This window comes from Pelodiscus sinensis, chromosome Z (assembly GCF_052426305.1).
Source record: "Pelodiscus sinensis isolate ZL-2025 chromosome Z, ASM5242630v1, whole genome shotgun sequence".
Classification (NCBI taxonomy): domain Eukaryota; kingdom Metazoa; phylum Chordata; order Testudines; family Trionychidae; genus Pelodiscus; species Pelodiscus sinensis.
The window spans coordinates 26,487,241-26,513,938 of NC_143085.1; the positions used below are offsets into that span (position 1 = coordinate 26,487,241).

A 26,698-nucleotide genomic window follows, 5' to 3' on the forward strand; every position below is an offset into this window, starting at 1 on the left:
ATTTGTTTTCATTCTTTTTGTCAGCATTTTCATTCTACAAAATACAAACACATAACATAAGTGTAGTGTCCAATATACTGAAATGCAGTTAGCCCAATAATTTTTGAAGTAGCCCCAGGCCACCTCAGAAGGGGCAGGGCCTAAACAGGAAGGGGTGGGGCTGCTCCATCCCTAAATCATGATTGGTCTGGGGGTGGGGATCCCCTTTGCCCCTCAGTTCCCACTAGGCACCCATGCCCTGCAAGAGGCTTGGCATGCTCCCTCACCCCCAGGCCAATTAGGGCCTGTGGGCAGGGAAGTGCAGAAAGCCTCCTCCCTCTCCGCAAGGAGCACGTGGCACTTTGAAGTGCTGTGGGCTCCTTGCAGGGCTGGGACAGGGTGAAGGAAGCTTGGCCTGGGGGCGGGGGAGTGTGTGAAGCCTCCTCCACTCTCCCCCCCCCCCTGCGAGCAGCGCGCAGCGCTTCAAAGCACCACGTGCTCCTGGCAAGGTGGGAGGAGGCTTTGCGTGGTCCCCCGCTCCCAAGCCAATTAAAGCCCGGGGAAAGGGAGAGAGCGTGAAGCCTTCTCCGTTCTGCCCCAGCCCTACAAGCAGCACGCGGGCTCTGAAGATATAGCATAAGAATGAATAATACTAATTTTCATCTAAAGTCAGACAAATAGATGGCTCTCCTCGAAAATCATTGTCCTCCCTTTACGTTTTAACTAAATTTCATCCTACTGCAGGCTGAACGTCTCTAGTCCAGTACCCTCAGAACTTGACTGGTGCTGAACCTGAGAATTTGCCGAATCATGGTAGGTCAATACTGTCTCTCAGCATTGCTAACACTTCCACTGATTACTCAGCCCTTAGAAGACGTGTAGGGGTAAAACAGAGCTAAATAATAGCACAGAGTCAGGACTGGTGGCTGTAAACAAACTTTATGTGACTGTGGGAAACTTGGCTGCACTCAGGATAAGTGTACTTCTTGCTAACTAAAATCATGCCAGATGATGGATGTTGCCAGGTTCGATCTGTATCAACAAGACAGCTCAATTATTTTCCCCAGAATAATTTAAAAATATTTATTATGATGTCAAGTGGACTCAATGGATAAAAATGTACCTTTTGATTAAAAATGTAATGGTTTTTCTGTAGTAACTTCAGTAAATCCAGAAATTTACAAAAATATTTAGTTTTGCAAAATGGCACTTCATTTTCACAAATCAAAACCTCAACGTTTCATAACTACTAGACAATGCAATATGGCACCACTTTCCTAAACTCATAGCACCATTTTGTGCTTTATTTGTTGCAGGCTATTTCACTGATTGAAAATAGCACAGTTTGGTTTTGTGGTTTTGTGTAACCCATCATGTTATCCAGGCCTCAAATCTGGTCAGTAATGATCTAGCCTTTTGTGTATGCAATAGAGTCATGCAATCTTGTTCTGTCCTGATTCAGTCACAATTCCTAGTGAAACAAGTAGGAATTTCAGCTGCATCAGGATTTCACAATTTGTCCTATTTAACTTTTGATAAATATCACCCTGCAGCTCCTTCTGCTGTCAAATGCTAATGGCTTGTTTATTTCAGATACAACTTCAACTGAAAACCAGGCTCTAACTGTATCATATTTGCCATCCAGTTGTTTACTGATCCATGTAATATTTTTCGTTTGAATGTAGGACATAGGACTGACAGAGACCTCCTGAGTCATCAAGTCTTTCCCCTGCTATCACCAGCAACTCCATCATGTTGTTAAAGCATCCCAAAAAGCTTATCTGTGGTAGCACAGCAGTGATGTAAGTTGATCATTTTCATTTGACAATATCGACAATATAACTATAGATTTTGAAGTGAGACACAAGACTTTTTTCTAGGTATAAAGGTCCATGTTCTGATAGCTTCACGTGCATTGAGAAGACCCTAACAACACGAGTTGCCTTTTTGGAAATGCTTTGTTTAGGAAGAGGCTACTCAATGTAAGACCCAAAGTAATTCCTTACAAATACCATGCAGGACAAGAGGTCACTTCTAAAAATGTCTCCTTTTCTACTACTGCAATTTTCAATATGCCTGATGGGAATCACATGCCCAAAATCTATTAAAATTCATCCTCTGGCATCTTTGAAGATCCTGACTGATGTTCACCACCAGATAACTTTCACTAAATTAAAAATAAAGGCTTTTTTTAATGAATTAAGCACCATTAATGGATCCTATTAGGGAAAACTCAGTTAATCTGTTGGCACTGGCAGGTGCCAGTGTATGCATTAGTGACCCAAATTTATTCCTCTTGAGCTCAAAGAGAGTAGTATAGGGCTACATATGGAACTCTGATTCCATTTACTATACAGGCAGTCCCCGGGTTACGTACAAGATAGGGACTGTAGGTTTGTTCTTAAGTTGAATTTGTATGTAAGTCGGAACTGGTACATATTGTAGGGGAAACTCTAGCTAAACATTTTTTTTAGTTTTGGATAGCATAGGGAAAGGTTAACTCCCCTCTAATGTTTGTTTTGCTGTCTGTTCCCCTGTTCAGAAGATTTCACATCTATTTCTGTCCCTGTGACAAACTCAGGACTAAAGGAGTAACTCATCAAATACCAAACAGCTCTGCACCATGCTTTGAGCTAATAGCTTTATTTCCACACACCACCCAGGGTTCTAGGAGGAGGGTCCTTTTTTTGCTAACACAATGAGGCCAGCACTTTGTTTGTTTTGGTGGAGTCTTTGTTTGCCCAGGGAGCCCAGCATGTATAGGGGGAGGAGGGGCGGAGAGGCTGCTTTTGTCTGCTGTTCGGCAGCCTGTTGCTCAGGGGAGGGGGCAGCCTGTTGCTGGCAGAGGAGAGGGGGGAGGCGTGCAGGATGCGAGGCCACGGGGGGGGGGGGGGGGCAGCGGGCGTGGGGGGGCACTTTTCCTCTGCCCGGCAGCTCTGCGGGATCCCTGTCCCTGTGGCCAGCTGCTGCAGGCAGAGGCCTGTTGGAGGCGGCCGAAGAGGAGGAGGTGGATTCTAAGACCCAGGTGAGCGAGCCCCGGGGACGCTGCTGCGCTCCGGGAGCCCGGCATGTATAGAGGGGAGGAGGGGCAGAGAGGCTGCTTTTGTCTGTTCGGCAGCCTGTTGCTCAGGGGAGGGGGCAGCCTGTTGCTGGCATGGGGAGGCACTTTTCCTCTGCCCAGCAGCTCTCTGGGACCCCAGTCGGAGCCGGCCCGAGGAGGAGGAGGATCCTAGGAACCAGGTGAGCGAGCCCCGGGAATGCTGCCGCGCATGTGCGGGAGTTGCCTCACCCCGTTCGTATCTAGGGATCCGACGTAAGTCGGATCCACGTAAGTCGGGGACTGCCTGTATTTGCGGTAGGAGGGAGTGTGGTCTTATACTTAAGAGTAGCACACAATCCCATAGAATAGCTCCATAATATTTTTGGATTTGCCATGGACCTTGGACAAGTCGCATCAGCCATCTGTCTCAGGTTCCCACAATCTACCTTACTAATGTATTATGAGGAAAATTAATAGGCAGGAGATGCTCAGATGCTATCCTTGTGTGCACTCCAAAAACCGTATAAATATATTATTCTAGATTCACACCAGGATAGTAGAACTAAGAAGCTTGCCCATTATTTGCATTGGGAAATGCACAGGCCTGAGGGTAACTATAAACCCATTTCCCAAATCTACAAGCATATTTCATACAACCAGAGGATTGTACTTACTGAGACTGTGAAACCTTGGATGATATGCATCATTCACAGAAATTTTGCATTTTAACCCTTCAGATTATCACACCTTTTCCCCCAGTATGAAAGCAGTGGACTGGATAAGATTGTATGCATAAGATTTTATGAAACACTCTATCAAAACCTGAAAGTCCACCCAGATGTGGGCAATGGGCATCCGGGGAGTCAAATCCCACATGTTCTTGGTTTGCCAAAAGAGTGCATGTTGTTATAACCTCACCCCTCATCACACCACAGTGATGGCCCATCACCTTTCTTTTTGTGTGATTAAAATAGTAGAGTTAAATTGAAGAATCACATGAGGAATCTGTTTATCCCTGGGTTAGAGTTCACAAGTTTCACAATATCATTCAAGTGTTTCTTTGCTGGAGAGTGAAGTCTTATTTCTGAACTCTAACAAATAGAAAATTAACTTTTAAAAATGGTGCATTTAATGATGTAAACGGAAGCTTGGATAACTTAATTGTTATACAAATTACACAGGTATGAAAATCAGCTGCTATTGTCTGAACTTACAGTTTATTTTGTACACATTTCTTATGTTATACAGCTAACACTTACCATACTGAATAAATATTTGGGGTATGATGAGTATACATAGTCATTGTTATAGATTTAGTAGTTAGCGTATGTATTTCACTATATACTATACAGCAGATGTGGGCAACCTGTGGCCCATAGGCTACATGCTACCCCTCAGGATACTATGTGTGGCCCACAAGACATTTTTTGTTACTATTGCACATGCATGGGGTGGCCAGATTCTGCTGGTTTCCATTCACATAATTTTTTTGCCTACCAGTATTATTAAAGTGACACACACATAAAGCAAGGGCATGTGAAGTGAAGTGCGTGCTGATTGCACACAACACGGACTGTGAGAGCTGTGCATTCCCTCTGTATCCAAAGTGAGGCTATGGTTTAATTGACATACCCTGCAAATGCTAGATACCCAAGCACAATGAGCAAAACTATCCTATCTCAAGAGACCTTCTTGATTTGGACAATCTTGGGGCTCACTGGGATGGAGGGCCATTTATGTGGTCCACTCATTAGCCTAGGTTGCCCATCACTGCTACACAGTGTATTTCAATGTAGCATATACAAGATGTATTTCAGAAAAGAACACATCTTCTATGAATATTTGGTATCCCATTTGTGATGTACTCCATCTTGAAATAAAAATTGTCTCCCATTATATAATATACTGTTTTCTACTGAATCATATGGCTGGAAGATTTTCTTGTATACATTTCCCAATGAGAACTAAGAAACAACAGCTGGTACCTACATTAAGAGGAGTACAGGGGAAAGGGGGCTATTTTCCCAAACTGGTATTTAAATCAGGAAGTGTGTATAGGCAAGCCATATGGAGCTAGTCTAAAATGTCCAAATGAAATATAATAGTTCTACATGGTGGAAAATGAACTCTTTCTTCAATATTCTCCATGGGCTATATCTTCAGCTGTTGTAGTTAACCACTTCATAATTTACAGCAGCTGAGGGTTGGGCATTGCAGAGTTCTGAAGTTGCAAAGAATCAACATATTAAATTAAACTTCCCTTTTATTCGTAGTTTTCAGGGAATGGGGCAGGTGACAAAAAACACCCACCATGCAACATGTTTCCTTTTCTTTGTGTAGAACAGTAGACATCACACAAAGCACTGGCTAATTCTGTATGGAGCCAAAGGAGTTTCCCATCTCTACAGCTACATAAACTTAATAGTTATGGGCACATTAATCCAGTCATTATTGGAGCAGGGGGAGGAGGGAATTGAGGGGATAGATTTTTATTAGTCATTTGAAGTTTCTTGATGATGTATTATCTGCCTCCTAATGTCATTCCTTCCTTTTGTTAATCAGCTGTGATGTTTTTGGTTAATCGGTGATGTTGTTTCACTTGATCTGCAAATAATGTTCATTTCACTCTAGTGGTGCTTTTACACTGGCATACATCCAGAGTTACTCCACTGATTTTAATAGTTTCTGCATTTACACCACTGCAACTAAGGGAGTTACTTTGGGCAGTCTCATTGTCAGCTTTTATTGTTGTCTCTGCTTTTTGTTTTATTTTTGGCCCTCTGCATGCTTATTTATTATCATTTTCTATTTCTGAACTTTTATGTAGCATGTTAGACCTATTAAAGTTTAAACTCAAATATATTTTTATAGTTCCAGACTATTTTGTGTCTTTGCAAGATTTGTATGGGAGGCTAAATTCTGGTTCCCTTTTTGTTTTTAATTGAGTTTTTGTAAACTACTTATATTTTTAATAGTTTGTATTTTATGACAATGTCTAGGTGGACTTGCTGTGTGTGACTCCTATATAGTACGAAAGTCAAGGCTCCAAAACCAAGCAAATCCTGTACTAGACAGTAGGCTGGCTTATGTAAAATTCTTCATCAGCTCAGCTAACCTTTGTGCTAAATTATAAATTCCTTTTGTATTCTCTGTTTTTTTATTCTTCATAGTTTATTTTATATGTGCACACAGTGGAACACCATCATGGAAAGTGTGCACTCTACTTTTAGTGATCCTGGTCTCACAGCTACATAACCTGTGATGTAATTACCGCAAAAATTACCATTTCACCCTTTTTCAAGGCTTGTTCATAGAGGGGAAACTTTCAGTATAAACAATGTGGCTTAAGACTCTTGTCTACCATTAACAGAGCCATCTCATCTATAAGTGCCATTATGTTCATTATTTTTATTATTTTGAGAGAGCGGAGGGATGTGAGTTGCATTTGGATCAGGTGTCATTTCTCATGATGGGCCCAATATACTTTTCTGCTTCTCTTAGACAGTTCATGCAGAAAGGTTTCTTGGCTATAATTTTTAACACATTTTAATTGTACTTCAATGTAAAAATGCATATAAAGTTCGTGAAATGGAAGCTTTGAATCTCCAGTACTCCTGTCAAGTCTGGAGATAATCATTATATATAACTGTGCCTGGTATTTTCTCTTGTGATGGAACCTGTTGTAAAAGTTTTCTCTGTACCAGACATATGATTAGAGATGGCTTTTAGATAGGGCCCACATGCACCAGCCATTGCAGATGGATGTGTACATACTGCTAAACTGCAGCAATAATATATTTTTAGCACATTCTAATGGCAGTTTAAAAATTGTGCTTATTTCCCAAGAATTTTGCTTCCTGTTCAGTGCATTCCAATATCATGTTTGCATTCAATGTTTTAAAAACAACATGTGTTGCCCACAAAGAATTTCCATAACTGTTGTTGTTTCATTAGAAGCATTTTTCTGTATCATGTATTTACTTTGTTTCAAATTATTTTTCATATAATCAAATGATAAAAATAAACCCAGGACTGCACCTTGATTTTTATTTTCCAGGGTTTATTGTTGTATATACAGTTCCCTGTAAGAAGATACAACCCCTTTCCAGTGTAAGATTACTAATACGTTTCTACATTTAAAATATTAAAGATTTGCATGGGAAGGAGAAAGATAGTCAGCGACGAAGAGGTATTCTAGAGAGCTAATGCACATGAATAGAAAACCTGAATTACCTGTAAATATACTGCGGTACACTTTGGTACAACCAAAAAAAGTCTCCAAAGAAAATATTAATGTCCCCTAAATCAGATAATCTTCATAAACAATACAGATAAGAAATTAACCACTTGTAGGTGTATGCCTCTGTAAAAAATAATGAGACTACTTGGCTGCATTGCTCATAGGCCAATAAAATTGGACAGATTGATTCAGATCTCTTTTATAGTAAGCCTACTCTCAGGCTATATGCAAGAAATATCCACTGTGCTTTACAAAGGATGATGATTAGAAAAATCAACCCCCAAATCCCATTTTTTCTGATTCACTGTTTATCATGAGTTGACAAACAAACGTAGTCTTCTCTGAGTCTGAGCATAATTGTATTAGCATTTAGCTAGTACCAGGCAGTATGCGAAAACAGCCATCATGTGCGACACCTTCAACATCTACATGGAGTTGTTTCAGGGGCACGTCCTGGTTTATAGTGAAACAGGATTAACTCAGCCAGCCTCTTGTACCCACTCGACGACATGCAGTTATCATCTTGGGAGCTCCAAATGTTAGATTCCGTGGTAACCTCCTATTGCTGACTGGACTGACTGATCCACTATCCATGAAACAGAAGGCATAAAGGTGAATACAAACGTTAGAAAGTATTTTACATATTGTCTTGCAGTCTTTCCATATAATCTCTAAGTTCCTTGGAATCACCAAGATTCATATCTTGACAGACCCATTTAATGTTATCATCATTGTCAAACAGAATTGAGTTGGTGTAAGGACCTCCATCCTCTGGCAGTATCGTGGTATATGAAGTGAACTTGACTCTCTTCCGTTTTGGCCCAGATGGATTTATAGGTTCACTTTTAACTTCCTTCTCACAAGCATACTCACAAGATCTGAGGATCTGATTATGAAGAGTCTTCTGAGAGCTCCCATTAAGGAGAAAGTTGCTTTCTTCAAACTGCATCCCTCTGTCACTCATGGTAGTGCAGTCCTCAGATGGGAGCGAAATGTCAACTGGGTTATCTAAGAGTTCTATCTCGTTTCCAAGCCAGACCCAGTCATGAGAATGTGGGATGTTGCCTTGTTCGCTCACAGCAAACCTTTTGTGTCTGTACTTCCAAGCAAATGCCACGCAGTTAATTAAGAAGACCAAAATTGCTAGGCAGAAAACACACAGCAGCGCATACATGCCAATCTCCAAATCAGTTAACCCTCTAGAAGTCAACGCAAGATCATTGGGGTTATTCTGCCCTGGTAACTCTACTTGGGCAGGAAAACTTGTGAATGCAGTTGGTTTACTTTGGAGGCTATTCTCGTGAGCCTTTTCCTGATCAATAGGAGATCTGGAAGTTGTGCTTTTGTTGGCATTGTCTTCATGATTAATAAAGGTCCCTTGTTTGGCCCATTCTTGCAATGTCCTCTCTTCTTCTGCCGTCTTCTCTATAGCATTGTTCACATGGTGGTTAAACTCTCTATCTACATCATCAATGTCATTGGTGCTTCCTTTGTGGTCAGAACCTCTCTGACCAAATTTCACTTTGACATTTCCTTTCCCAACAGCCAGAATGCTCTTTCGCTTTGTCTTCTGGCAAGGTTCACTGATCACCATTTCAATTTTAATCAAGGGTCCTTGCCCATCACCCTCTGCAACTACCAGAGGCAGCTTGGATTGAAAGTTTTGCTGGGCAGATATCACCATCTCATCCAGGGAAGTTACCGTAACAGAAAAATCCTTGGAGTCATAAATATCTAAAGGTGTCACAGTGCCATCACTGAACAAAATCCAAGTGCTGACTACGGCTTCCTAAAAGAGGGAAAGGAGAGAATGATAAGACACCACGTATTAGGGTTTTCAGAGCTTATGCTTATTTGACCCTAGTGATATAAATATATGACATAGCTTTGTTCCTGTGTTTTTGCAAAAATGCTTCCATTCAAGTTCAGGTTTTGCATCTACAGCTTTGTGTGCTCTGCTCTATTTAGATATTTATCTTATGTGCAGATGCCACCTAATAAAATGTGCCTGCAAAATGATGCTCACAATTCCTTTTGGGTACAAAGCAAGCAGGCATTTTTCAACATCGAAGCCCACTGATGAAATTAATTGGATTTCCAATATCATGATTTTTAGTAAATTTAGAAAAATAGAGAGTAACAGGGGACATTTTGAAAATGCTCCTTGGCTTTAACCTAATGTGTAATATAATGCATTTGGTGTGGCGTTCACGCTCGGCTTACTTAAACAATGCATTATGAAACAGATTTGAATGAAATATTTATCATTTTCAATCACAGTTATTTCTAACACTGCAGTACAGTGTTCCCTCTAAGCTGCACAGCAGCACAGCTTCACAGGTGATTAATGTGCCCCGCCTGAACCTATGACTGGGCGGAGCCTCTGACTGGGTGGGTCTGATTAATATCCTGTGAAGCTGTGCTGTTACATAGCTTAAAGGGAACACTGTTGCAGTAGGGGGGAGGGATAGCTCAGTGGTTTGAGCATTGGCCTACTAAACCCAGGGTTGTGGGTTCAATCCTTGCAGAGGCCCTTTGGGGCAAAAAAATCATTAGGGATGGTACTTGGTCCTGCTGTAAAGGCAGGAGACTGGACTCAAGTTCCAGTTCTAGGCAATAGGCAATCTCCATTATAATTTCTTCTGGACACCACAAAGACTCTTACAAAAATGTGCTCCTGCTTACATCTGGAGAGTCATTTGCTCAAACTCAATATTTTTCGCAGTAGCAATAAGCATGAGACAAACATAGCTGCAGATGGCATACGGAACTATCAAAACCTAACTGGTTTGGTTAATAGGTAAAAATCTTACCTGCTTTCATAGGAGTAGAATCTGCCACTCTCACATTGTGTTATATGCCCTACTCCTTTCATAATTTCACTTTTACTCTGGAACTACTTACAGAATAAGGTCAGCATCAAGAAGGGTGGCCAAATCTGAACCATCTCATCCAAATGAATATATAGGCCTAATCATGCAAAAGCCATGCTACTTCAATCTGCCAGGGCTACAGGGATTGAATAGGGATGGCCCCACCAGGAAGAGAGTGACCAGATGGGGCCAGATCTTCTCCACATTGCTGGCTTTCAGCCCAGGGAAGCGGTCTCCCTGTCCACAAAGCCCTCCCTGGTTCTTGGCTGCAGCGCCAGATATGGGGGAGAGCCCTGCTGTCCAGCAATCCTGATCATCACCCAGCTCAGTCCTGGCCAACCCAGCCCTGCATGAGAGTCACTAGACAGTTCAGTCCTGTCCTTCCCCTCACACCTGCCAGAGATGCTCAAAGACCAAAGCAATACCAGGTAAATCTTGTAGCACACTAATGTGCCTTGGGAGTTACATATTTCCACCTTAGTGACAAATACACTTCTCCAATGAGGAACTCTGTCTTAAGCTGCATGAGACGTACTGTTTTTCAAACAGGCATACTTTATACATGCTGCATAGCTCTACCATAAGCTTCTCCCTTGCATCCTGCAAAACACAGTAAGCAAATCTATTAATTATAATGCTCAATATGCTTTTGGACCATACCTGTTTTGGAGTATGAAGAATATCACAAGCAGATGCTGTGGAGACAATAGTTCTCTTATTTCCTTTGCTTATTTGTAAAGACAGGGACAAGCCCGTAACAAGTTGTACCCCTAAGTCTGTGATTGTGACGCGGTCATCCAGCACTGTTACTGTCTTCTCTGCCAAGATGGAGTCAGAGAGAGGTGACAGCACCTTCAAAGAGCAAAGATGTTTTCTTGTATTAAACAGCAAGTGGTGCAATGGTATAAAATAGTAACTCGACTCACTGACTGGTACATTTTCAATTGAGTTCTGTGTTTGCTGTATTCCTTTATAAGCTATAATTGATGTTTCCCAAAACATTACACCCATTTGCTATTTAATTACTATATATGCCATTGTTTTTAAATTACAGACTCATCCCTGTGCAGCATGGGTAGAGAATTGAGATTAATGAACTAAACGTAATTGATTTAATTTTTTAAAAATAGATAGCTACATTTACAATTTCTGCAGAATCTCCTATTGATATAATTACACTGCTGGCTATTGAATAATGCTAATACTATAATTGAGCGAAATACAGAATCCACTGGCCTCAGAATATAATACTTGTAAGAACTCAGGTGAGCTGATCTCTTGAAAGAGCCAGAGGTCCAGATTTCCAAAGGGATTTAGATGCTTAAATATGCTAGTGGGGTTGCCAAAAGTCCCCAGGTAAATTGGGCACTTAACATCTATTGACTTTCAATGAGAGTTAGTTACCTAACCTGCTCAGGTGCTCTTCTATATCCCAGTTGATGCTTATCTTCACCTGTAGGTTCCTAAATACCTTTGAAAATCTATCCTAAAGGATGTTGATTCCAATGCCTATGAAGTCAGTGGGAATCTTCCTATTCACTGAGTATTATTTCATGCCTAAAACGTCACTGTCCTTTTATTTTTGGTCCAAAATATAGACTTTGTATACAAGAATATAATGGGAGGTTATATAAGCAAATACAGAAAAACTGTCCCAAATTGGATTGTGTTACTGTAATTAAGAATCAAGCAATGAAAATGACTGGAAACAAAAGTGAAACCTAATCAGACTTCTGTGTTAAATTAATGCTTACTGTAGACATAACAGCATTTTATATTACAGTCAGTAATCAACTGCACTCTCCCCAAATTCTCCCCACTGACTATATAGATATATTTTAAGCTGCTACCTGAACTGTAGTTATCCCATGTTCACGGCCAACTAGTACCCGTCCATCCTGTAATTTAGCAATCTTAGGTTCTTCCACCTTCATGAAATCGGACACGAGATCCGTAATATCAAACTGCCACTCAGATCCCAACATGTAGGTCAGCTGGCCTCCAAAATCAGAAGACTCTGCTACAAACTGTGTGAGAACTCGAACCATGGCATGCTGGTACTGAAGACTGCAGCCTCTTCCTTTCCTCTCTTCATCCTCTTCATCATCACTGTCTCGGGTAGGCCTGTAAATGGATCTGTATTTATTATTCTTAATTCTCAGGATCACATTATAATCTTCAAAACCTCCATCTGAGTAACAAGTCAATATACTAGTCCTTTCATTATTATCTCCCAGCCTGGTGAGGAATGATAAACTTGATTTAGATGTCTCCGCTGACAAACTTTAATCACAGTTTTCCATAGCTGTTTCATAATGTACCATTTAGAAGCCTTGCTCAGTTAGGGACAGCAGAGAATCACCCTGAGATGTTTGAATGCTTTTCTCAATGGAATATCCCTACTCTCTGAGGGTATGTCTACACTACCACCCTAGTTCGAACTAGGGTGGTTAATGTAGGCAACTGAAGTTGCAAATGAAGCCCGGGATTTAAATATCCCGGGCTAAATTTGCATCTTGCCGGGCGCCGCCATTTTTAAAACCCCGGTCGTTCTGACTCCATGCCCGCGGCTACACACGGCAAGGAGTAGGTAGTTCGGATTAGGCTCTCTAATACGAATTACTGGTACACAAATGAAGCCCTGGATATTTAAATCCCGGGCTTCATTTGCAACTTCGGTTGCCTACATTAACCACCCTAGTTCGAACTAGGGTGGTAGTGTAGATATACTCTGAGGCATTTACATCATTGCTGAAGATTCAATGGGCCTGTAACCTGTTCTTTTGTTTATCAGAAGCTCAAATTCTCTAGGAGGTGCATCTACACTGCACCCTTACCTCAAAATAAGCTACACAATTTGGGCTATGCACATTGCATAGTTTATTTCTAGGTAATTTCTAAATAGCTTATTTTGAAATTTGGTGCTGTCTACACATCAAAATAATGAGTTTGTTTAAAAATGTGGATTTGCTCTTTTGGGATACGTCCACTATCCCAAAACAGCGCCACTGTCTAGACATAGCCTTCGTGACAAAGGCCCCATTTTCACTTACCGGGAGGTCAATGCTGCAGAGATCAAACTCCTGGGGTTGATTTAGCGGATCTAGAAAGGACATGCTACATCAACCACTGATCACACTCATGTCAATTCCGATACTCCACCAGGTCACTAAGAGTTAGGGTAATTGAAGGAAGCAACTCTCCCATCGACACCCCTCTCTCCCCCCGGTTGAGGCACTGCAGTAATATACATCGTCCCCAGTGATGATATTCATGTACCTACCGTTGTGTGCCTTAGTTCGACTTTGCCCCCCTCGTGTACATGTGGCCTAAGAAAAACATCTTGAAAAGTTTGACAGCATGACTAGGCCACCACCCTGCCACATGCATGCTGCAGGCTGAAAATCAGCACTGGAAGAAGGGGAGGCTACAGCTGCATAACAGGGGTGGCATATGTCATTGTTAAGCATGATCCATTCTGCAGTACCCTCATGGAAGTATCTTTGCTCATGTCCTGCAAAGGTACAATACATTCAAGGACCCCTAACATCTATTTTCTCACCCCTCACTTAGGTCACATTCCTCCTTTAGCCCCCTCTCCAGCTCACAAGAGCCCTATGCATTTGAGACATAGGACTTTACTATTTAATCCTAAATACAAGTCTGTTCATGTGAGTAACTGGACAGGTATAATTCAATGTAACAACCATGCAGGAGTTCAGATTAAACAGAACCTAACTCTTTTGTAAGTAATCTGCATATCAATTAATACATATGATGTGCAAATAGCAGTATGAGGCTCATGGCTGGCTGTGCCATCACTCACAGCTATGCTCAATAGTACCATTATGGACACCTGCCTTATCATTTTCTAATTATCTTCCCACATACTGTAATAATTGCAGCTATGCACTTAAACTTTCCTATAGGCTTGTACAGAAATACTGCTGTTCATACACAAAGCAACATTTTCCATGGTTTAAACACTGTTTTTTCATTGATTCGCTTGATACCCTAGGACAAGTACACAGATTCCCTAATTTGAACCATTTTTGATGTCTTGAAAGTCTGCTATTAAGCAGTAGGCGGTCATACTTTCTCTCATTATGCCCCCTTACTGTGGAATACATTGCCTAGAAACATTTGATTTCGCTCCTTTTTCTTGTAACCATTTCTAAAGGTTGGTGGATAAGCCCTCCTATTTTTCATGGCGCTTGAGGAAGCATTTTAGTGTTTGCTGTGTTCTTTTACCTCTTTGAAAAAACTATGAAAAAAACTATTATAAAACACAGTTGTTGTAATTTTGTCTTACAACAAAATTAGCAGCCAATAAGGTTAAAAAAAAGGCTCTAAATATGTACATTCTTCAGCAGGCTAGAACCACGAAAATCTTGATGTTCTCTATAAGTTAGTGTAGTGATGTATACTGCAACATGGCTATAGAGGACACCATTTAGTAGCTGAAATAGTGTTGGCAGCACTGATGTAGCCAGTTTGAACCCAGGTTATTAGAGGGTGCATCTACACAGCACCCTGAACTTGAAATAAGATACACAATTTGAGCTACACAAATTGCGTATCTTATGTCGAATTTATTTCAAAATAGCTTATTTTGAAATTTAGCACATCTATATAGCACCAAATTTTGAAATAACATGGTATTTCATGGAATGAAAGTTACATGTATATCATGGAACAAAAGTTACAGGGATGCCAGAATAGCACGCCCATTATTTTGTAATAATAGGTGTGTTTAAAAGACGCAGGGTAACTATTTTGGGATATCTCTGGTATCCCAAAATAGCCCCTCTGTCTAGACGTACCCAGAGAGACAAGGCAGGTCAGCTAATATCTTGGTAATATCTGGCCCAAACCAGAATGGAAGAAAAGCACCATGTAGAATCTTCACAGAATGGGGAAATGTTGCATTCTTGAATTGTGAGCTATATCTGCACTAGAAAAATTGTCTCAGACACACCTCCCCTTCCTGTGTGAGGCTGCAAACTAACTCCATTCCTATTGGTAAATAACATCCATGTGGGTCATGCAGCAACTTCACACGAGAAAAGTAATGTTAGGAAAGAGTTTAATAGAATCATAGAAATATAGGACTGGAAGGGACCTCAATAGATTGTCTAGTCCAGCTCTCTGCACTGAGGCAGGACTAAATATTATCTAGATCATCCCTGTCAGGTGTTTGTTTAACATGTTCTTTAAAACTTCCAATGACAGAGATTTTAAAAGCTCCCTAGGTGATTTGTTCTAGTGCTTAAATATCTTTACAGTTAGGAAGTTTTCTCCTCATATTTAATCTGAATATCCCAGATTGCAATTTAAACCCATTGCTTTTTGCCCCATCCTCAGTGGTTAAGTAGATTAATGTATCACTCTCCTTTTTATAAGCCTTTGTCATTCACCAGCACAAGTTCCCCCAATAAAAGATATTACCTCTCCTGCCAGGTCTGCCTCATATCATTGAATACATTTCTCTAGTATCACTGAATAGTAACTTCACTGATACCAAAGGGATTTACACCCAGCAAGAATGCGGCACATTATATTTGAACAAAGGAAGATTGAAGGCTGACTTACCATGTAAAAAGCAGTGCAAATCCTATGCACAGAAATTTATTTCATGCCAGTAGAAATAAATAAATATCCAAGGCAGATTTCAGAACTGGTCTAAGTTCATAACTGAGGCCAGCTGTTCCCACTTAAGCACCAGAATGAAGGGGCATATTTTCAGAATTCTCAGCACCCAGTCCTTAAATTGCTCTGGAAAATCTGTCTAATTATTTTGATTCCTAAATGGGAGCTGTTGATTGGTGAGCAATTATGAAAATTTCTCCCTCCCCACCACACTTTTGAGTTTAGTCTAGAGATGGATTATGAGTAGAAGCTTTTTTTTTAAATAATCTGACTCCATAAAATGAGACACACTATAATCCAGATCTGAATCAGTCATAATAGGATTTTACAAGATCAAAATCTGAGTGAGGTTTTGCAAATTCCAAATCTGGGTGGTTTCTCATCGAGAGAAAAGAGACACAATCAGCCTTCTACTACTCCAATGCAATTAATATCTTTTATCTAAATTTCTATCTAAAACTCTTATTTTATTTCATGTCTTTTCTGTTCCATAACCATCTCAAAATGAAATCTGGCTTCCATCAATTGATGGGCTCCAGTCAAGGTAAACAAATGGGATGAGAGAAGAGCTGAACTACCCCTAAATTGTTTAAGGCTCTGGAGGTGGTAAAACACTATAAAAGAACTCAGTAGTCCGGTAAAAAAATTGTACCCTTCCCCATAGGCAGATACAGCTAAAAAAGAGAGGAACTTTCAAAAATTCTTAAACCAATCCTTTCTAAATAAGACAAGTGGAATCTTTCCAGGACTCAATATCCCACTCTGTTTCTTCATTGCCATATTCAGATTTGTTCTGTCAATACTAAGCAATACCTGAACCAAAACCCAAAATCTGATAACCCCAAACTTTGGGGAAATTTTAACCCAGACCAGGTGTGACAGCAGTATACATAGCTTGGCTTTGGCTACCTCTAATAGGCAGCACAGAATACCCCACCCCTGGATCTAGGTACGTTCCTGAGCAGTTAGCCAGGACTGCAGCAGGAGCACTGTTCTTATCATTACAGTGAGCAAAAGCAAAGCTACATGTGCTGTTGTCACATCTCTGATTACAGCAAAGATGTCCCCTGTGATTCATTTTTAAAGGGTGGGGCTACATATCTGTATTTTCCTTATTATTTTCACATTCAAAATCCCTGACTTAGTCTGACCCACCTGCATGTTGCTGTTCTTAAAGTTTCCTCTGCTGACTGAACCTGCAGATTACTAGAATTGTTCACAGGGAATGTCTATTTAATTGTCATTCAAAATGAGTAGGGTGAGGATGGGGGAAATTAGTCAGACCCATTCTGCTCCACAGCTGGAGGAGACTGCTTGGTTTCCTGGAGGTGGCAAGGAAGAAGTGAAATCACCTGCTGTGCTCCTCTGTTATTTTCAGTCTGTGAACCCACTCCAGCTTTCTGAGGTCAGAACTCCAATGGGTCAAAAGAGTTTATGTCCTTGACCACAGGAGGTATAGAAGTTCTTACAACATACTGCTCTCTAGAACTCACAGCTATCCACATGGCAGAAAATGCTACTCCAAAGCTATGTCTGCACTTGGATGGTTTGGCACCAAAAGTGCTGACATCATGCAAAAAGTCACCAAAGTAAAAACTGATCAATCCAGTTTTTCTTCCTCCCATTGTTGACATTTCATGGCCACTTTGCTAGCATCCTGTTGACAGAGCAAAGCAATGTCGGTCAGCGTCCCATAGTGTGGTGTTGTGGGAAGACAGAGCTGATCCCTGTGCTTCTTGGCATTCCCTCTTAGGTCTTTAAGCTCTCCATGCTGAGGAATGTCAAAGCAGCAAAGTGGCCTCTCCAGCCCTCCTCATGTGGCAGCAGTCTGCCTGCTGCTGCCTTTCTAGTGCTGGACACAACAGGGGATTCCAGTGATTTATTCTTTGGTCCCATTGAGCTATCAGATACTTCCTGGAGCTTTGACAGGGGAGAGGTGCTTGCCTGCAGGGCAGCAGAGATCACAACATGTTGAGCAGAGCCATCAAGGCAGGCATCATAGGATATTGGCACAAGCCAGTTCTCTTAACAAAACAGAACTGGCTCTTTGTCAGCCATAAAGGAAATTGCCTAAGAAGGTTGTGGAATCTCCATCTTTTGGAAATGTTTAAGAGCAGGTTCAATAGACATCTATTAGGGATGGTCTAGACGGTCCTGGGTCCTGTCGTGAGGGCAGGGGACTGGACTCAATGACCTCTCAAGATCCCTCCCAGTTCTAGTGTTCTATGAGAGAGCTTTTCAATACTTTGACTTTTGGGACCCAGTAAACTATCCGAAATCCATTAAATTACATTGTCCCACTAATGCCTTAATATCTAGTTAGTGATTTTAGTAGGCCTAAAATTCTTCTTTGAACTTCCTTGAACACATTTTAAGATATGTCATCTTAAATACAAGCTACTGCTTCATATATGTGGGTTTTTTTTGTTACCTCTAAAGTTAGTGAGCCTTGTGCTTTGAATATTTCTCAAAATTCTGCTTATCCAAAATTCTTGCTCCTTTTCAAATGTATTCAAAAGATTTTTGCTTGTCTGGACTGTACCAAGGTCACCAGAATTCCATTTCATTTACATTTCAGACAGATAAAATCTTTGCTCGAGGGTAGAGTTAAAACAACCCTGTTATAATGGTGCCTGCTGGCAATGATATAATCAGTGATCTGTCTGCCTTTCTATTATAGAGCTGTTCTACAAGTGTCTATTTTAATTTTAATTTGCAACTAGGCATGCAGGTTCTCTAGCCAGTTGCTAAGGTTTTTTAACAGGAAAAAAAAGAAACCGTGAAATCAGTTTAGCAGGTTTTTGAACTTGAGATGTCCATAAAAGAGAGAATTTACTTTTTAAGGCATTTTTGCAGCACCTCTAAATGCAGAAAAAGCTGACTCTTTCAAATAGAAAGCTTTATGCCATTAGATCTTGATTCCTGGAAGCCACACAAGTCTGCTGCAGACATTCAACCCCTTTTTTCAGCAAGACATATGATGTGATACCTTCATAGATGCTGAAAATAAAATCTACCATTCAAATTCTCTACATAGGAACTTAATCTGAATTCACTAAAAGGTATTCATTTTAGGGGAATTACTTAAAACATGTTATGCGGGATTAATGTGGCCATTGTTCACTTCAGTTTAATTCACATTGGTAGGCTATTTCACTTTTAAAAGCTACTTTATTCGGAACGAAAGTGTGTAGAGAGAGTCATAGCAATGTAGGGCTTGAAGGGGCCTCTAGATTTCCCAAAGGCCAGTCTCCTCTGCTGAGGCAGGACCAAGTAAACATAGACTATATCTGACAGATGTTTGCTCAACCTGTTCTTAATCCTCCAAAGATGGGGACTCTACATCCTCCCTTGGAAATTTATTCCAGTGCTTAACTACCCTTATAATTAGCAAGTTTTCCTAATAACTAATCTAAATCTCCCTTGATGCTGATTAAGCCCATTACATCTTGTCCTACCCTGAGTAGCTAGGAAGAACAATTAATCACAGTCCTCTTTATAGCAGCCCTTAACATAGTTGAAGACTTTCCCCTCAGTCTTTTTTCTTGAGATTCAACATGCCCATTTTTAAAAATCTTTCCTCACAGATCAGGTTTCTAAACCTTTTGTCATTTTTGTTGTTCTCCTTTAGACTCTCTTCAGTTTTTCCAGATCTTTCCTAAACTATGGCACCAGAAATGGCCAAACTACTTTAACTGAGGCCTCATCACTTCAAGACAAGTACCTCCTGGCAAGTACCTGTCTTATGTTTTTTAAGAAGTTAATTTTTATTTTAGATTTCATAAGAAAGAGACTGTTGCAATTTGTCTGTTTAATTTTTTTAGTAATTTTTAAATGGAAATGCCATCAAGTATTTGTTTTAGTTTATCCCTATAAACTCATTCGCTATTTTTTAACAGAAAAAAAGGCTATTGTTAATTTGGTTTCCAATAAAATTGCGTCTAGCATTGATTTAGCTGTACCAAAATAGAGCACTGCTGCAAAGTTCTCTGTTTTATCGCTTTTCTGTAAGGTTTATTGAGAAGCAATCCCCTTTCAGGTTCATCCTTTTTTTTTCTAGCTCATCTTGGTTCAGTCTCTTTCAACATTTGCTCACTTATGTCAATGTTGAGAACTGTACTTGATTTGGTGATTCTGTCTCTTTTCTGTTTGGCTTATGGGAAGCTATCCCATTGTAGGCACATCCCATTTTCCTGATACAACTGAACCCTTATGTTGTTTTCAGTTATGATCAGAGGGAGAAGTGTACCAAATTGGTCAAACAAACTATTTAAAATAAATAGTCAGATGTTGAGCAAATTCTCCACTGGTTTCCCTCTTGTTGCTCCTGTGACCCAACTGTAATTTTTAATGTCCCATGCCTCCTCCGTGCTAACGTGCCCATTGTTAAGGTCAACCTTTTGTCACCTGCCTCCTTTGAACCTAGTTTAAATCCCTTCTTGAATGAATGAAGCGCATGAAGATGTTCTTCCCCCCTTGGTCAGGTGTGGCGTAGTGGGGGTGCTGTCTGCTCTGTGACCCGTGGTGCCCCTGCGCTGTGATGGGAGATTCTCACTGACTCTCCCAAATGTGTATTAACACAGACACCCAGGCTCAGCCTCCCAGGGAGGGAGACAAAGGAAGGAAGGCGGAGACCAGCACCTGGCTGGGGGGCAGGGCTGGAAGAGAAGTTTTAGTTTCTGTCTGGTATCATGGAGGAAGCAGACTAAGCAATGGGCTGGGATTTAGGGGCCCAGTCTCCCCCCATCTCAAGGGGGGCTGAGGCACCCTAGGCCTGTCCTGTAACCAGATTACATCTGTGCTGTGCTGTACCCGGGAGAAGCAATAAACTCCCTCTGTTCTACTGGCTGGTGGAGTCTGTTTGTGCCACTATGGGGGTGCAGGAGGCGGGGGAACCCCGACGCGCTGCCACATCAGGTGCACTCACATCTCCTTCCATGTGCTCTTTAACCCATTCATTTAAAATTAACATTTTTTATTAATTCAACTTAATTTTTCTGATGTCCCCTTGAAAATATGCCCTAATCAGATTCCACAGAGTAAATAACTCTCAGCCACCACAGGCTGTAATTTACATCTCTCACCTTCTTTATGTGAAACTTTCACTACATTTGACATTACACTGCTTCCAACTTACTCTCCCTAGGCTTTAGTCTTGGTTACTGTTCCGTGGTAACTGCTGCTGGTTGAAATAGGATGTTCTGAATTATATTATTTAGTTCATGCTGAAGCTAAAACTGGACAGAGGCTGTGTGAAGGCTGCGTTCCTGAGAGCCTCGTGAGAACACAATGCTATCATAAGAGACAAACATCTATTTCAATGGCAGAGCTACATTTCCAGCTTGTTGCATGAGGCTCATACTGTGTATTCTCCATTAATGCACACTGAAGCAATTAATCTCACATGAAAATCTGAGAACTTCCAGGAGATGATAATGATTTTCCAGGTGCGTAATGAAACAAAATAAATGCTCTTGTTGGACTGTTGGACCCTATCAGGGTCTTTTCCCTGCTCTGTTATTTGACTTTAAGTTAAATGTATTACTTACGTTTGCTGAGAATGTAGATTTTTCTACTGTTCACTCCATAAACAGGCTTCTTATTAGCATTCTGCTGCTCAAGGACTCCATACAGTACATTAGTCATTAGTATATACCTAGCCAGAGAATAGATTTTCATCTGGAAAATTGTCTGCTCCTATTGATAATGGCATGCACCATAGATGAAATTATGATTCTTTGTCTCATATAGATAAGTATAAAAGCTCATCCTATATTTATGGATTGGCATAGTAAGCCATATTTCTGCTTATACACAATGGAGATTGCTTTGCATACTTTCATTCTTTAAAATAGCCCAAATCTTAATTTTCTCACTCACTTCTCATGCAGTCTCTACTGAAGCAAAAGCCATTTTAATTCAGTAAGGAGTGGGTAAACTTGTCATAACATTCCAAAGGGAGCAAGGAATTTGGAATTTTTGTCAGTACATTTATATTTTACCCTATCTTCCTTCTTTCCCCTTACAAAAGTTCCAAGTAAGAAAATATTTAAGAAAGAAAGGATCAATTATTATATTCACCTTACTATTAAACATACTAGTATGCCCTCTGTTGCTCTGGTATGTGAATAACATGTGAATTAACATGGTAGATTAACATGGTGTCTATAGACTGTTTCGTTATAGCATTAAAGACTTCCTAATGATATAGATTATGATTTTTGAAGGAATCTAAGGGAGATAGGCACTTATATTAATTTGAATTTCAATAGGAGTTATATGCCTAACTTTTAGCCTGTAAAAAATACCAATCCTAGTTCTTGATAGGGATGTAAGTGAGTAGTCGACTGGAATATCAACAACTCACTTCTCCCCCCCCCACACACACCTTGCTGCATCTATAAGAGGCAGCAGGGAGGGGGTGGAGAACAAGTAGCTGGTGCTGTGGGGAGCTGGTTCCCCCCAACACCTCCTTCACAGTGCCCCCCACGCTGTCTCTGTTTACGGCCAACAGGGTTGGCTGCCATGAACGGGGGCTGCTGAAGTCAGCGCAAGCTGGGACTGGGCAGTCCCAGCTCATGCTGGTCCAGGACTCTGCACCTCTGCATTTTAAATGTAGAAGTCTGGCAGCTCTTACTTCATGTAAAATGCAGAACTGCAACGCGGATGGTTCCTGGAGCTGGCACGAGCTGCAACAGCTCAGTCCTGGCTTGAGCTGGCTCCTGGAGCTACCCCCAATGCAGAGGCATAGCAAGGGTGTTATGCACCCGGGGGCAAAGGAAAAATTTGCGCCCCCTACCCCCGCCGCCATGTGGCACTGTCCCGAACCTGATGCACAGTTGAGGGGAACTTGTACTGCATCTTCCCCCACCCCCTACAGTTTGGGGCTGGGCTCCTGCATGCATTAACCCTCCAGTGGAGATGGAGGAGGGTTGGACTTGGAGCAGAGAGGCAGGGAGGACACTCCAGCTGCTGGTGGCAGGCAGAGTAGGATCATGTGAGCTGAGGGACGACGGGGGGAGCAGAATGGGATTAAATTGGAGCCTCCCTAGCATGGTGCCAAGGGGCAACTGACCCCTCTGGCCCCCTCGCTACCCCACTGCCTCCCCCCCCCCCCCCCCCGCAGATCCATCATCTTATGCATGTGCAAGATCTGTGAGAACCCTCCCATGAATCTGCAGTTAGCATCTGCCGGCTTCTGGGTGGTGTCTCAATGCTGCCATGTTCACCTCCAAAGAGGGGGCTTCCCAAAGCAGGCCCTTGCTGCAGACCCCCAAGGCATCCACAGGTCCAGTCTCCTTTCAATGGGCCCACTTTCCAGGGCTCATTGATCTTGGATGTGGCATCTCCTCTCCAACCTTTGCAACTGCCCAGAGGTGCTCACCATCCACCTCATCCATTCCCACCTCATTCACCCCACAGGGACAGTCTCTGCCTCACTTGTCCTAGGGACTATTCTACCAAGACGTAATACAAAGTTTCCATGTAAAAGGACTCAATACAAAGCTAAAAACTTCAATGAGAGAATGATTAATACAGAGACGTGTCTACATCTGCTGCAGGGAGACACCTCTGCCTGCCTCCACGCCTCTTCCCCAGAGTCTACAGCCCCATTGCAAAGCGGGGGAGGGGAAGAAAAGAGGCTGAGACCCATCCAAGGGGACTGAAGCAATCATGAGCAAGCCATGCCCAGGAGACATTCTCCTGTCCATTGCTGGTGCTGTGTTGCTACAGGCACGCTGAAATGCAGTCACCTCTAGGGTGGGCTGGACAGCTGTTTAACACCTGCACAAGGTTTCAGGCAGGGGGCAGTGCGGGCTGCCTTCCTGCAGAGCCCCCATCAGAACTACCGTGCCCTCCTGGCTTAGGAAAAGAATAAACAGGAGGACTGGAAATTAACCTGCCCAGTCTCATGTGCCCTAGGCAGGGAATGGGCCATCTACATTAGGCCCCAGCTGGAATATCATGTTCAGTTCTGGGGGCCACATTTCAGGAAACATGGAGAAACTGGAGAAAGTCCAGAGAAGATCAACACAAATGATGAAAGGTCTAGAGAACATGAGATATGAGGCAAGGCTGAAGGAATTGGCCTTGTTTATCTTGGAAAAGAGAAGCCCAAAAAGGGACATGAGAGCAGCTTTCAAGTATCTAAGGGTATGTCTACACTACCACCCTAGTTTGAACTAGGGTGGTAATGTAGGCAACCGGAGTTGCAAATGAAGCCCGGGATTTGAATTTCCTGGGCTTCATTTGCATCTCGCCGGGCGCCACCATTTTTAAATGTCCGCTAGTGCGGACTCCGTGCCCCGCAGCTACACGCGGCACGGACTAGGTAGTTCAGACTAGGCTTCCTATTCCGAACTACCGTTACTCCTCATTTCGCCCTTCCCCTCTTCTCTCCTCTCCCTGTCCCCCCTCCCACTGACACCTCCCCTCCTACCCTTTTCTTCACTGTCTGCACTTGGCCCCCTGGCATTTATATCTTCCCTCTCCCTTCCACCTCTGCACAAGCTCCTCCTCTCCCCTTTCCCCTCCATACAAGCCCCTTACTTTCCTAGCCTGTCCCACTAATTTTCCCCCTGCCCTGCCCTGCACTGCCCTGCCCTGCCCTGCCCTGCCGTACCTTCTGCCTTCCACTTGCGGGGCCAGAGTCTGCGCTCAGGCCCCAAAAGTCCCCTGACTCTGAACCAGAAGCTAGGCCGGCTCCACGTGGCACCGAAAACTTTTAAAGTCCCAGGACGTGACATCACATCACACCCGGGCATCTCCCCCGTCACCTGCAAATGCTGCGCAGCATGCGCAGGCAAGGGGGAGCTGACTGAACGCTGAACACAGCAGAGACGGTCTGGGTCCGGGGGGGGATGGCCACATAACTCACCGCCCATGCCAGATGAGCCTGCGCAGCATGCACTCACTCTCACCCCAGTCCAGTGACCCCCCTAGCGTGGTGGCCGGGGGCAATTTCCCCCCCACACACATTCCCTTCCAGGGGCAGATGACCATTTTGTGGGGCCCCGGGCAGCATAATTCCGCGGGGTCCCCCCTTTGCCACGGCGCATGCGCAATGACGCCATGCACATGCGCAGTGGCACCATGGCGCATGCGCGGGGCTTTCTGAAGCGCGGGGCCCGGGGCAGCCACCCTGTTCACCCTGCCCTATATCCGCCCCTGTTCCCTTCGCTACGCCTCTGCCCCAATGTGGCTCTGCAGAGGAGCCCTTATTGACTAGTTGTGTAGTCAATACAAGTTGTATTGACTACATGATTAGTTAGATAACCGCAATTTTTCATCCTTAGTTCTTGACTAACTCATCAAATTTTTCAGACTGATGATATTGACTCTTATGTTTGTAGTCACCTTACTACAGGAGCCTCTGACTTTTACTGGGAGGATCCTTTGTGCTGCAATCTACCCCTAGAGACTACAATTCCCAGAAGCCCTTGGAAAAAGGAGGGCAGAGAGGGCAGAGAGAGAGAGTTGTGGATCTCCATTTTTGGAGAGAGGAGCCAGATTGCTGGCATGCAGCCTTTCCCAAGCCAGGAGCTGCTGTTGGAAACTAGAGCCTGCTGCTGAGATCCTTCTTGGGCATGGATCCAACAGGCTGCTTCAGGGAAAGTTGGTGTGATTGTCTCTGGATGAGAGAGGATCTGGCAGTGCCTGTGGCTGGGAAGGGCCTGCATAGGAGGTACTGTGAGTACTTGTGGTTGTTTGGGAAAGTGCTGCCTAACAGATCACAGAAAACATACTGACTCTGGATCCAAAAAGGGATCTGCCCAGTGAACCAGAGTGGCTGGACTGCTTTCACTGGACTGGCTGCTTAGCTTGGACTGACACTCACAGAACCTGCGCAGGGCTGTCTCCACGCCAGCTGCAGACCTTCAAGTGTGCCAATGCGAGCAAGTGTCTGGGACTCTGAGATCCAAAAGAGTGCACACTCTGGGGTGGGTGTAGCCAGACAAGAACCCCCCTGTAACATCCATCTTTGCTTGCCTGGAGCATGCAGGGCACACAAAGCAGAAAGCCCTGAACAGAAGGCTCAGGCTGCTGTGACCGTGAATGGCTGTAAACAGAGATACACCAATTGCTGACCAAGAGGCTGCCAAGGAGTGCCTTTGACTGAAACCCATATTGATACGAACACACAGCCGTCCGTGGGGGGGAGGAATCTCTCGCCCAGTAAAAAAAATGTCTAGTACTTAGAGTTTAGTTATCTCTCTTGCAAGTGTAAATTAACTTGAAACTTGCTTGTAAGAACTGGCACCACAGAAATGGACCAATACAATTTGGCATATTAGATAAGAAAGAGGTTACGGGCACTTATGGGTATAAAGATGGGTCCAGCAGCACATTTACTTTGAGCATCAATCTACCATCTATCTGCTGGTCGGGTTAGGTGTTTGACCTCCTGAGGTTCCAGGGGGACGCCCACCTCGTATTCGTCTTTTCTAGGAATTGAGGGACCGACCCTGGCCTGACACGCTGGGACCGAGAGGCACAGAAGGGAGTAAAAATTGTACCTGGATGTGGTCCTTTGTCTTAAGTGTACACATAGACTTAGAGCTCTTTAAAGATTAAGCTGTCACTTGGTACCATTATTTCTATTTTCTATCTTTATTTTCTTTGCAACCATAAGATCTGTATTTGCTAACAGTTAAGAAATAGAGCAATAGCCATTGTAACCATATGCTTTATTAGTCTTTTTAATAAACCTGTAACTGTTTAAGTTTTAACCTGACTCCTTCAGTTGCTGTAACAGAACCAAGCACAATTTAAAAGAACTGCAGCCGGTCATAAGGGACAGTTATAGGAAGATCTTGGGCATTTTGGATCGTGTCCCTCCCAGCGGACAGATCCGTTGGGGCATCTCTCAGTCTTCCCTAGACTGCCTGCTGCGAAGGGATCCTGTATCCTAGCAGC

At 42.7% G+C, this 26,698-nt stretch overlaps 1 protein-coding gene across 2 annotated transcripts in view; it reads right to left on the reverse strand.

Annotated features, from left to right (window-relative positions):
* Positions 1–7,058: 7,058 nt before the first annotated feature.
* TMEM132B (transmembrane protein 132B) overlaps positions 7,059–26,698 on the reverse strand; it is a 543,321-nt gene continuing 523,681 nt past the window's right edge. For both annotated transcript variants that reach the window (XM_075898470.2, XM_025189548.3), the window contains 3 exons: positions 11,983–12,256; positions 10,793–10,984; positions 7,059–9,048 (listed from right to left, as the gene is read on the reverse strand). In XM_075898470.2, coding sequence (XP_075754585.2) covers positions 7,897–9,048; positions 10,793–10,984; positions 11,983–12,256 — 1,618 coding nt within the window. In that variant the 3' untranslated portion in view covers positions 7,059–7,896. The remainder of the gene's footprint in view (positions 9,049–10,792; positions 10,985–11,982; positions 12,257–26,698) is intronic.